The sequence below is a fragment of the Sus scrofa genome, chromosome 13 (assembly GCF_000003025.6).
Source record: "Sus scrofa isolate TJ Tabasco breed Duroc chromosome 13, Sscrofa11.1, whole genome shotgun sequence".
Lineage (NCBI taxonomy): Eukaryota > Metazoa > Chordata > Mammalia > Artiodactyla > Suidae > Sus > Sus scrofa.
Genome location: NC_010455.5, coordinates 123,406,081 through 123,419,826, shown reverse-complemented (window position 1 = coordinate 123,419,826; position 13,746 = coordinate 123,406,081). Strand labels below are relative to the sequence as shown.

Sequence of the window (13,746 nt, the reverse complement as noted above, 5' to 3'; positions counted from 1 at the left end):
CTGCTGAGCCACAAGGGAACTCAAATAAAATGTTCTTAATAAAATCTAAAGACTACCCTATGAAGAATGAGTGTGTGAATAAACATAACAAGTAGTTTTGTATACAGAGGCCAACAGAAGACCAACTGGATTTGTTTCATTCACAAGAACAAGAGAGGAAACTATCTCAGCTCACACTTGATTTCAACACACCAAGCCAAACAACTAATAAACCGCCCACAAAGAATGAAACTATTTTGAACATGTCATTCTGCAAATATGTATTATGATATTAAGATATGCATAAAATTGTGTAAGCAGGAATGTACCTGACCTTTTATTGAAAAGAGGAGGAGTCACAGATCCTGAAAGGCTTGGGACTGGCCTGCAGTCCCTTGGGAACTTCCTGTTGTCACCACACCTCTGCATTAGTTATCTGAGCTCTCTGAGTGGAAAGTCTAAGGCTCTGGGAAGGAACTCATTCTCCTTGTGAATGTGACACACTCTGTCTCCAGTTCCCATATGCTGAAATTATTTTTCCTCATTAGTTTGACGTGCTTGGTGAGATCAGGTAGGTCACTTATTGAATGGTTTTCTTAATTATTTATTAATTAATTTTGTATTGCTGTCATTTTATCATCCCAGATCCTTCACTGGACTTTTTAAGTTTCACAAGGTCGTTTTTCAGGAAAGAAGATGAGGATTCAATGAACTTTCTAATTCTGAAAAAAAAAATATTTTCTTCAGTAGTAAAAGAAACGATTATTCCTTTGAATTAGCCTGTTTTTCAGATGTACAAAAATTAAATACACTGAAAAATTTAGAAAAGTGTTATTTTCTTTCATAGTTAAATCGTCTGTGCCTTTCCACTTCTATGAAATAAGAGCATTTATTTTCTGGGATTTTAAATTTTATTTTACTATAATACCTAATACAGAAAGGATAGGTTTTTATAGCTTTCATGCATCAAGGGTTTATTTAAATTATTCTTAATAAAAAAACATGCTTTTATATGTGTAAACCTTTTGAAATGGTGCCTGGTATATTGATAACTTAAAATTATTTATCATAATGAAGAAATAAAAATTAAAACAGTAATGTACATAGCAATGTAACAAAAATAAAGTGCTTTTTTTTAAACAAAAGCTCAACACTTCTCAGCTTTTTAGGAATCCAGGACTTTTCATATATTTTATGGTAATGAAGATAGAAGATTGGTACAATTTTTCTGAAGGAAAATATGTTATATATTAGGACCCATGAAAAATGTTCATGCCCTTTGAACTAGTAAAAACTATTACTGGGAATTTATTCTAAGGAAATATAAAAGAAAAAAGAAAGAACCTTGTATACAAAGATGATTCTAACTATGTTTATTTATAGTAACATATAAATTGAAACTAGATACAGTAGAACTGTTCTTACATGCAGGAATGGATAAAGTACAGTGTATCAACTTTTAAAAATCATAGCCTTTAAAATAATTCTGAAGCTACCTAGAAATGTTCAAACATTTATAAAATATGCAAAGTCAAAAAAGTTGAAACTCAAATTTGTAGGTAAACTAAGACTACAACTATGCTAAAATCATGTATGTATGCCTGTAAATACAGTTTGGAAGAGAAAAGGAAAAATTAAAATAGTTGTATTAGGATTTCAGGCTTATAAATAATTTTATCTTAATGTGTGCTTTTGAAATTGATTTAGCAATAAGTTAAAATTAAACTAGTGATAGTATTTTTAAGTCAATACTTTAAAGTTTATTATCACTTAAAATATTTTTAAATGAAATAAATTTAGAGCTAGCTTAAGGGGTGTGATAAGCCTTAACACAAAAACCTGATGATAATTTGTGAGTACTGTCTTCCAGTCTCCCATTATACATACCTCGGTTTACAAAGCTGGAACTTAATTTTTTTTTTGTGACCTGCCTTTTTACTTAATGTTATCTCATCAGTAAAATCTTGTTTTAAATCAGACTCATTGCTGCATGATAGAATCTAAGCAGATAGGAATACACCACAAAGTGTCCATAGCTAGAGGGAAAAAAAAAAAAAAGTAATTATAGCTGTAAGCTAGATTCAGACTTCTCAGTATCTGCAAAACCTTGAACTTAGAACTTTCATGAGGGAGGGCACTGAATAATATGCAGATCTTATCAGCCACAAATACATTGGTTTTTGTTTTCTCCTTCCTTGGCTTGCGGTCCAAAAATTAGCAAGTGATTGAGATACGATTCTGAAATCCCAAGAATACAAGTCATTCACTTTCGGCGATTTTTACTTTGTTGTTTTAAACTTTGGGAAATTATGATAGGAATGTTTGTCATACTCTTACCAGTGTGGAAGGGAATGGCTAGCAGACTCTAGTATATGCACTGGAATCATTTGAGGAATTTGTTAAAAATGCAAACTCTATCACCAGAGACCCAGACTCAGTGGGTCTGGGGTGAGGTCCTGGAATATGCATTTTAAACAAACTCTCAAGGTGTTTCAGTTTGCAGGTGGTTTCAAGGAACACAAGCTGATAAATATTGCTCTAAATTAAGGCTGCTTTGTCATAAGCCTTTTTAAAAGGTACTCTGCTATCCATATATATATTTTTAAGTTCAACTTAAATTCACTTACTTATTTTTGTCTTTCATCTTTTTAGGGCCACACCTGAGGCATATGGAGGTTCCCAGGCTAGGGGTCTAATCAGACCTACAGCTGTCAGCCCATGCCAGAGCTATAGCCACACCAGATCCGAGCCTGCAAACTACACCACAGCGCATGGCAACGCCGGATCCTTAACCACTGAGAGAGGCCAGGGTTCGAACCTGAGTCCTCATGGATCTTAGGTTCATTTACCACTGAGCCACGACGGCAACTTCATATTTTGACTTACGGCAACTTGTGTAAAACTAGGTAGGTATTTTCCTGGAGAAAATAGCTTAGTGCCCAAACCAGAGGGTTATTTCCTCGAATATTGGCAGTCTTCTTTGTATTGATGTATAAGTCTGTGTGTGTGAATGTGTGTGGGCGTGGGGGAGGGGGTGTGAGAAAGAGACTGTGAGAGAGAAAGACTCATCCATCTTTTTCCAACAGAAAGGAGGCAAATGTGAATGGGGGGTGGTGGCGTATGAATGTACATTATGAATTTATGCCCATGATTAGGGATAAGAGTGAGGAAATCTGGCATTTCATTTATTTTCTCAGTTATATCCTAAAGAAATATAAGCTGGTGGCTAAAAACAGAGGGCATTTTGCCCATATGTTTCTTGCCTATCTCTGCCCCAAGTAAAAGAGAAACAAAGATATTCCAGCAGTTTTGGCCCTGGCCAACTGTGAACCTATCACCATCTGGCTCAGGATAGAATTTTTTTTTAGGGCTGCACCTGCAGCCTATGGAAGTTCCCAGCCTAGGGGTTGAATCAGAGCTGTAACTGCCGGCCTACACCACAGCAACTTGGGATCCAAGTCACATCTGTGACCTACACCACAGCTCACGGCAACTCGGGATCCTTAACCCACTGAGCAAGGGATTGAACCTCCATCCTCGTGGTTGCTAGACAGGTTCTTAACCCCCTGAGCCACAACAGGAACTCCAGGATGGATTTAAAAATGCCAAATGCAGTGTGGTCCTTGGCCTAAAAAATATATAAATTGAGTTACTTTTCAGATTTAAAAAAAAAAATCAATAGAATGTTATTGTAGCAACGTGTCAGCTCCCCCTTCTACTTCTCTCTTCAAAGTAGTCTAACTCATTTTCTACTTTCTGTAAGTCAATGTATCTGGGCTAAAGAGATTTTTCTTTCTGAGGCTTTTGGAAGTTCCTTCAGAACAGTATTTTCAGGCAGACCTAAGAGTGTGCTCAAGTGTGGGTTACTGAAAAGCTCCTGGCTTTACCAAATGACATGTGGCGAGCTGTGTGTCCTGGATGCTGACTGGCATTCACTGCCCAGTAGGCAAAATACTCTACAACGTAACCTTAATCTAGGTCTGAGGCTCAGTAAATGTTTTCAAGCAGCATCGAGTCAATATACCTGTCTACGGCCCTCTGTTCTAAAGAAGTTATTCATACACATTTGTGTCATGTTTGGAGGTGGGGGCAAGGACAGCTTGAACACGCCTTAGAACCCAAAATATGACATGTAAGAAGTGTGAGTCAGAGTCCTGCCTGCTTTACTTCCTGACTAGATACGCTGCGTCAAGGTTAAATTATGTGGAATTTCTCTGCCGTCACTGCCATCACTGGGGTTTGGAGATTAGTGGACTAAACCATGGGTCTAAGAGAAATTGATGTTTTAATTTTAATAACCTGACTTGGCCATAGTGAGAGGTTTAATAGGAACCTACCTTTGCTACCTCATAGGATCTCAGAACTTTCTCTCCTCTTGGCCACACTCACATTTCCCACCTCTGTGGGTTATTTCTGTCTGCGATTCCATCTTCTCTCTTCACAGACCCCTCTTTGGATGTGAATGAGTCTCTTCTTGCTGCAGAAGTTTTCCCCCAATCAAAGAGGTGGGAGCTGAAATCAGTTCCTCCCAAAGCAGGCAGAAGCTGAATAGCCACAACTGAGTATGACCCCAAGACAGCTTCATTCAGCTGAGGGCAGTGTGTCTCTCAAATGCAGAGCCAAAGAATCCCATGCAAGTTTCACCAGAAAGAAAGCGGAGTTCTCAGTGATCTGACTGAGGGAATCTAGCTGAGACTGCTATAGATGTCTCCCTGTTTTCTTGGTTGTAGCCTAAAGAAATAGGGCTGGTGGATAAAAGCAAGAGATATTCCAACCCAGAAGGCATTTTGTCTAACCAACCCAATTTTCTCAGTAAAGATAAAACGAAATAACAGTTTTATTTAATCCCTAAGCCTAAGAATAAGAGTAATTTATTCTGCACAGAGACAGCTATAATCCCCCATCACTGCCAACAGACTGACCTATGTGGGGGCTCTTTTTAGCCTGCAGTGCTAGAGAATGGAGGACTATAAACTTGTTTGCAAGAAGAAAGCAAGCAAATTGGAAAAGTGAGAGCCTGATTTGATTTTGACAGAGAAAGGGAAACATCTGCCCACTCACCTCCAAAAGCCTTTTCATTGTTTTTTTTCCACTCTTTCCATGAAAGTATGAAATTATAGAAGCCTTTTTTCTTTTTTGGCTGTATCCACAGTGTATGGAAGTTCCCGGGCTAGAGGCTGAATTGGAACTATGGCTGCCAGCCTACACCACAGCCACAGCAATGCCACAGTTCATGGCAACACCGAATCCTTAACCCACTGAGAGAGGGCAGGGATCAAACCCATGTCCTCATGGATACTAGTCGGGTTCATAACCTGCTGAGCCACAATGGGAACTCCATCAGGAGGCATTTTTTAAGTAGAGTTTTATTGAGATATAATTCACATACCATATAATTCACTCATTTAAATTGTACAATTCAATGTGTTTTTTTATTATATTCACAGACACATGCAACTCATCAATTTTAAAACACTTTCATAACCTCAGAAAGAAACTCAGTACCTTTAGCTATTGCACCCCATCTCTCCCATCCCTCAGCCCTAAGCAATGACTAATCTACTCTCTGTCTCTATTTCCCTACTCTGGACATTTCATATGAATAGAACCATATGCTATGTGGTCTTCTGTGAGTGGCATCTTTCACTTATTGTAATGTTTTCAAGATTCATCCTTATTGTAGCATGTGTTTTGTTTGTTTAGTTTGTTAGCTAAGAGGCATTTAGCCAAAAAATCACCTATCTGATCAACATTCTAATTACAAGAGTAAGTATGGTTATTTTCAGGTCTTTTAATAAAAATTAAAAGAAATTTAAATTTCTTGATATATTAATTTTTTTTTTATTTTTGGGTTGTCTTTGGTTAGTAAGAAAGTCCTGGAAATTTGTTTTCTTAAGTAGATGCATTTTGTTTTTTCAAATAAGCTAGCCTGCAGATCTTAGAATTTCATTTCCAAAAGGAATGCTAGAGGCCACTAAATGGCTAAGGAATGAGGAACAATCCTCTCATTCTTTTTTTCAGCTACACCCATGGCATATGAAAATTCCTGGGCCAGGGATCAAATCCGAGGTGCACCTTCGGCCTACCCCACAGCTGTGGCAATGCCAGATCCTTAAACACCTGCGCTGGGCTGGGAATCCAACTGGTGCCTCCACAGAGAGGAGATGGATCATTAATCCACTGGGCCACACTGGGAACTCCTCATCCCCTCATTTTAATATAAGGAAACTCATGACCCATTACCTTGTTAATGACAAAGCCAGAAACAAACCCAGTTCTCTGGTCAAGGAGAAGCACTGTCACCTGTATACTGGCTAATAAAGCTTCCCTTTTCCAAAATCCTTGGTTGGACTAAGGAAATTAAAATGATGGAAGGAAGGAATTTATTAAGCACTTATTTTATATCAAATCCCATACCAAGGGATTTTCTTATTTTATTTAGTCTTCATAACAACCTCATGTGATCAATACTATTAACCTAACTCTTCATCAACATCATCAACAATTACTAATTTTTTTCTTTTGTCTTTTTAGGGCCACACCCGCAGCATATGGAGGTTCCCAAGCTAGGGGCTGAATTGGAGCTGTAACTGCCGGCCTATGCCACAGCCACAGCAACACAGGATCTGAGTGTGTCTGCGACCTACACCACAGCTTATGGCAATGCTGGATCCTTAATCCACTGAGTGAGGCCAGGGATCAAACCCTCACCCTCATGAATACTTGTTGGGTTCGTTACCATTGAACCATGATGGAAACTTCTGTAATATTTTCTTTTTAAAATGTTATTAATTCTGAGGGGAAAAGGGTTAATAACCTGAGGAAATTTTAAACAAAGAACACTGGAAATGGAATGCATGACCCATTGTTTTTTGTACATGGTTTTTCAGGCTTTGTCACCTGCAGATATATTTTTACATAGTTTCAGTCATAATGCTTGTGCCATTTCATACTTCATTCATTTTATAAACATTAAATCATATGCTTTTTTTTTTGGCCATACTCATGGCATGCAGAAGTTCCTGGGCCAGGGATCAAGCCCATCCCACAGTTGTGACCTGAGCCACAGCAGTGACAACACCAGATACTTAATCTACTGCACCACAAGGGAACTCCTACATCATACACACTTTATAGTATTTATACAGATCATTCTGCATGGCTGAATAATATGTTAACAGGTTTATATTCATTTACTCAGGAAATATTTATTGAAGGAAATCCTGAGCCAGGCCTGGTTCTTGACATTGGGAATATAAGAATGGATAAACAAATAGATCAGTTACCTTGGAGCTTCTATGCTAGTGGGGGAAGTTATTTCAGAATAAGGAAAGAAAGCTTCAGGTTTGTGGTAGGAAGAAAGCAAGTAACATTTAAGGGGAAAAGTTCTCTGGGGTGGAATTCAACACAAGAAGGAAGTACAATACTACCTCTAAATTGTGGGGGAAAGCATACGGTTTAAAGCCAGAGCATCATTTAGGTCAAGGAATTCATTTACAGATATGAATGAACTTAGGAACTATATATTAGCCACTAACATTCCCACCCCCCTTTTAACTGAAAAATAGACTCGATTTTAATGGTAACTGACCAAATTGCATCCAAGAATGTCCCTGAACAATCAAACAAAAGAAACATTGGAGTTCCGTAGTGGTGCAATGGGTTAAGGATCTGGTGTTGTCATTGCTATGGCTCGGGTTGCTCTTGTGGTGTGGGTTTGACCCCTGGCCCAGGAACTTCTGCATGCCACAGGGCATGACCAAAAATAAGGCAAATAAAAAACAAAATAAAATGCCTTCTTGAGTTTAGAAATACCAGCCAGCACATGAGGACTATGTTTGAGGGGTTTTAAACAGTGAAATCACCAAGAAAAGGTACAAGAAGCAAAAATACGATGGTGAAATAGGCTGTGGAAAGGACATTTGTTATGAGAAGGAAGGCAGAGTGTTGCTGTGTCTGACCTCAGCTGAGAGTAGCTTTGGGGCAACTCAGATATTTTGTCAACTCTGCATGTGCCTATGAATGATTGCAAAGACCCCTCAAATATTGATATTGGTGTGTTACTAATACATTCTTTTTAAGTTCTTCAGTAGAGTTTATTATTGTGCTTTATCTCTCACAGACATGCTGTCTTTTTCTTTTATATGCATTCAATATTATGTATTTTTTTAAAATTTACTAAAAATAAGAAAGAAACAGTTTCTGCCCTCAAGGGCTCTCAGTCTGCTGCTGAGGTCTGAGTGGCAATCACACTCCTCTTCCCTCTGGGTTTCAACCAATTGAGAAGTTGACCCAAAGCTAAAAGAATCAGCTTTGTGGTTGGCATAGTTGGATTTGAGAAAAGTGGAGGCCAAATTGTTTTCTCCTCCTGATGGAAACCAGAGGTCTCCTGCTGACCTCTCCCAAGTGGCACGATTTACCTGCCACTGGGAGGAGATAGGAGAGAAACCAATGAAGGGAAAGGCAGAGAGGGGGCCCTCATTCCTGCAGAGTGGATGTCCCCTGGATGAGGCACCCCTAAACTACCAGGACACGAAACAGGAGATAACAGATGCTTGAGGTTGGGGGTTACAAATAAATTGTAACAAGTAGGTGAATTCACAAATATGAAATCTACAAATAATGAGGGTTGACTGTATTTTGACAATGGGGACACAAAGCGTGTGTGTGTTATAAAGAAGGGGTCAAGAAGGGTATGAGAGGTGATACAAGTGCTATAACTTTCTCATCTTTCTTGGTAGGGAATGAGGAGTCAGAACAGATACAGTAAATAGAACAGAAAGTCTCTGTGATCAATGCACGAGTACATAGGGGCTTAAATATTTATTTTTAAATTAAAAAAGGAATCACTAGATGAACTAAAAAACATAAAAATCAGGAGGGTGGCGTTCCCTGATGGCTCAGCAGGTTAAGAATCTAGCACTGTTGGGTGGGTTAGATCTCTGGGCAGGGAACTTCACATGCCACAGGCATGGCCGAAAAAATTAGGAGGTAGACACTGGGTCAGAGGGGAGAGTGTGTGTTAAGGCCCTCATCGTTTATCAGAGTCAGTAAGTGCTGTCTTGAGTTAGTAAAGCAAGGACTGGAGCAGAAAAAGGAAAGACAACCAGTCTGACAAAGGTCAGCAGCAGGACACATGACAGAAGTAAAAATTATGCTCCATGACAGTCTGGACTACAGTTTTCAGATGCCCCAAACTCCTTTTGTCAGGAGTTCACATTGGAGGATATTTAAATCAGAAAAAATATACCTAAATCTGGAGCAATTTTTACATGTACTCTACTTCTGACCTACAGTTTACACATGGATAACCCATGAAATAGAGAATGAAATATTTCATATAAAATTTTAAAGGGCAACTTCAGAAAAAAGGAAGCAGGCTACAAACTTCCCAGGATGAGAAAGAATGTATAAATGGGGGGAAAAGATAAAGGAAAGAAAAGAAGAGACAGGGTAATCCACATAGCAAAAGCAATGGCCTTTCCCAGAACACAATGCCATTATAAAAATTTTAAACAAAGACATTTAAAAATACTAGAAGTCACAGTGGTTCTATCAAGTGAAAATAAAAATCTGTTTATTCTGTCCGTCTTGCTTTTCAGTAACTGTCAATTGAAGGGCTTTTAGTAAGGACTGAGCAAGTCAAAAAGATTGCTTAAACTAGCCCATAGACATTAAAATGGGCAGTTTCTGTGGAAAAACATCTCTGACTCCAAACTTCAGGAGTCCTTCCAAGGATTCAGATATGTGGTTGATGGCACATTGACCTAATAGTGTTCATGTGGCTCATAATGAACAAATAGAGTTACTAAACCTTCTTCTTTGGAAAGGGATCTCTATCTTCCCCAGGATGACCTCATTCATCAATCTCCACCACCCAACTCTGGGGGCAAGTAGGTGACAAGTGAAAGATGATATAATTTCCCCAGGCTGCCTGGTGAGTCAGTCACACAACCAGGAACAAAACCCAGCTCTACTGATGGTTAAGACCCAGAGGCTCAGCCCTACCCCATGACTCCTCCTGTTTAATAAAATGACTAATCAAACACTCCACAAGCACCAGATAAGTTTTAGACTGTGTTTTCCTGGAGCAAGCAATCTACAGGAAGAGAAAAATGAAAGGGGTCAAAGGGGTCAACAGATAGAGAAAATGTTTACATGGATGAGTAAGTCCTGGGCATCTAAGGCACAGCATGGTGACTCTATAATTAATGACACTGTGTTGTATATTTGAAATTTGCTAAGAGAGTAGATCTTAAATGTTCTCATCTCAGACACATAGACACAACACATAAAGTAACTGTGAGGTGATGAATATGTTAGCTAACCTTACTGTGGTAATCATTTCTTAACATATACTTTTGGGGGGGGGGGCTCTTCTTAGGGTTGCACCTGCGGCATAGGGAAGTTCGCAGGCTAGGGGTTGAATGGGAGCTACTACAGCAGCCGGCCTACACCACAGCCAGAGCAACGCCCAGGTCCAAGCCCCATGTGCAACCCACACCACAGCTCATGGCAATGCTGGATCCTTAACCCACTGAGTGGGGCCAGGGATTGAACCCGCATCCTCATGGATACTAGTTGGATACCAGTCAGATTCATACCCATTGAGCCACAGACAGGAACTCCATATGAGTACTAGTTGGGTTCGTTATTGCTGAGCCACGACAGGAACTCCAATATATACATATATTAAGTCATTGCATTGTAGACCTTAAACTCACACAATGTTATTTGTCAATTATATCTCAGTAAAGCTAAGGAAAATAAGCAAAAAGAGAAAGACAGGATTTACATTGTAAGCATTATGTAATAGAGTAAAAGAAGTAATGTTAAGTAATTACGGCTCAATGTTTTTTTTGTAGACAGTGTAGAGTAAAAGGAGGAATGTAAGTTTAGGGCTCAATTTTTTTTTTCTTTTTTGCCCCACCCACACCCCCCCACTTGCCCCAGCATATGGGGTTCCCAGGGCAGGGATCAGACTGAGCTGCAGTTGCAACTTACCCCACAGGTGTGGCAACGCTGGATCCTTTAACCCATTGTGCTGGCCAGGGATTGAACCTGTGTCTTGGTGCTGCTACTGCCAATTCCATTTCACCACAGTAGTAACTCCTAGGGCTCAATTTTTAACCATGTCGTTTCTAGGGTGAGGGATTTCGAAGCCTCCTCAATTTTTTTTTTTTTTTTTTTTTTTGGTCTTTTTGCCATTTCTTGGGCCACTCCTGGGGCATACGGAGGTTCCCAGGCTAGGGGTCTAATTGGAGCTGTAGCCGCTGGCCTATGCCACAGCCACAGCAACACGGGATCTGAGCCGCCTCTGCAACCTACACCACAGCTCACGGCAATGCTGGATCCTTAACCCGCTGAGCGAGGCCAGGGATCGAGCCTGCAACCTCACGGTTCCTAGTCGGATTCGTTAACCACTGAGCCATGATGGGAACTCCAAAGCCTCCTTAATTTTTAACCTTCTATTTGAGCTTTTGCTCATTCTGTTTTGGAAGTTCACTCATTCCTGAGTGCTAGACACTTTGTAAGAAATTTCAAATGGAAACATACATGCATGGGCCCATGTGATTAAGGAAAGGCAAAGACCCCAGGGGCTACTGTGAGGCTGAGAATAGGGGAGCTGCAATTCTCGGGTGTGCACTGCAGATTCATGGAGAATAGGGGCCCAGGGCAAACGGTTCCTAAATTCTTATCGTAAGAAGTTAGAACAAATGTTTCCTAAGGCACTCTTGTCTTCTTTTTGGCCAGCTGCAAGTCAACTGTCTTCCCTTCTGTTTCCTCTCTGGAAGAATGGTCATAGGGTCCTCCCCCCTCTGCTGAATATCCTAAAGGGCCATCTCCAGCTTGGAGCCCTGGGTTGTCTGTTGCTCCTGTTCACCTCCTTCTTGGCTGTTCTTTCTCAATCTTGTAGGATGTGGGAGAGTGGGTCACAACACAGTTTTAAACAATTACTATAATTTTTAAAACCAGTCTTCTCAATCATCATATTTGTTGTGTCTGGATACCAGGGTTGACCAGAGTTTCTCTTATTTGATCATGGTTCTCAATCAAGGCCTTATAAGGTGTTGCAAAAGTAACACTGTCTCAAGACCTAAGGACTCCAAAGCCCTCCTTCCTTCCCACTGCCTCTTTCATCTTGTAATTGAACCCCCGTTATTTCCAACTCCCTGATCCCTTTAGAGCATAGTCTCAAGCATGCCTATCTAGTTTTGTTTTCTGATGTCAGAACTCATGAGCTCCCTCTTGCTTTGTAAATCACTGATATGGTCCTGTCTCCTTCCTTTTATGTAAGGTTTTTTATGTGGAAATATTTTTTAACTTGCAGAAAAGCTACAAGAATAAACACACACACACACACACACACACACACAAACACCAATGACCCTTTATACAGATTTACTTACTGCTACACTTTTTTTTTTTTTTTTTTTTTTTTTGGTCTTTTTAGGGCTGCACCCATGGAATATGGAGGTTTCCAGTCTAGGGGTTGAATTGGAGCTGTAACTGCCGGCCTACGCCACAGCCACAGCAAATCAGGATCTGAGCCGCGTCTGTGACCTATCCCACAGGTCATGATAATGCTGGATCCTTAACCCACTGAGCGAGGCCAGGGATTGAACCTGCGTCCTCATGGATACTAGTCAGATTTGTTTCCACTGAGCCACGAAGGGAACTCCAGCTACACATTTTGTACACGTGCTTTATCGTTTACTATCTATCCATCCCCCCCTTTTTTTCCTGAACCATTTGAGAATAAATTGGCCATTTACTTATAAATACTTCAGTTGTAATTCCTAAGAATTAAGATTTTCACCCTTATATAACCACAATAGTTATCAACTTCAATTAATTTATCTAACTTAGTATCCATATCCCAATTTTGTCAACTGACCCAATAATTTATTTTATAGCATTTTTCTTCCATTATAGTATCCAGTCTAAGACCAGAGGTTGCATGTATTTACCCTGCCTCTTTAGTTTCCTCTAATTTAGAACATTTCCACAGCCTTTCTTTTCATTTATGACATTGACTTTTTTAAAGAATATAGGTCCTTTTTTGGAATTCCCTTGGGATGCACCAGATTAAGAATCCAATGTTGTCACTGCAGCAGCTCAGGTTGCTACTGTGGCACAGTTTTGAACTCTGGCTGTAGATGGGTGTGGCAAAAAAAAAAAAGAATATAGGTCCTTTTAAAAAATATATATACATATTCCTCCTTTTATGTTTGTCCGATTCTCCCTCAAGGTTAGGGTCTGGCTATCCATCCCCTACTGGAATACTGCACAGGCAATGCTGTGCATTCTCAGTGCATTACAGCTGATACCCATCTGCTCCTCATTGATGATGTTAAGTCTGATAACATAGCCAAGGTGTAGTTCACCTTATGGTTGCTTTTTCTTCCCTAATCTCTAATAAGCAATCTGTACAAGACACTTTATTTATTCATTTTTATTTTTTGTAAGGGCCAACACCCATGGCATAAAGAGGTTCCTGGACTAGAGGTTGAACTGGAGCTACAGCTGCTGGCCTAGGCCACAGCCACAGCAACACTAGATCCAAGTCACGTTTGTGACCTATACTGCAACACGTGGCAACACCGGATCCTTTAACCTACTGAGAGAGGCCAGGGATCAAACCTGCATCCTCATAGATACTAGTCGGATTCTTAACCCACTGAGCCATAATGGGAACTCCTGTGCAAGACATTTTAAATCCATTCAAATATTATGCTCCTCCTCAAAATCCACATCCCACCTCAA

General features: G+C 39.9%; 1 protein-coding gene across 2 annotated transcripts in view; it reads left to right on the top strand.

Moving 5' to 3' along the window:
- The window catches only part of LIPH (lipase H), a 46,597-nt gene continuing 33,172 nt past the window's right edge, over positions 322–13,746 (top strand). The window contains exon 1 of one of the 2 annotated variants that reach the window (XR_002337781.1): positions 322–550. Coding sequence is in view for 1 of the 2 variants with exons in the window: in XM_021069987.1 (XP_020925646.1) it covers positions 502–550 (49 nt within the window). In the remaining variant the exon portion in view is untranslated. The remainder of the gene's footprint in view (positions 551–13,746) is intronic. The other variant, XM_021069987.1, reaches the window with a different exon arrangement.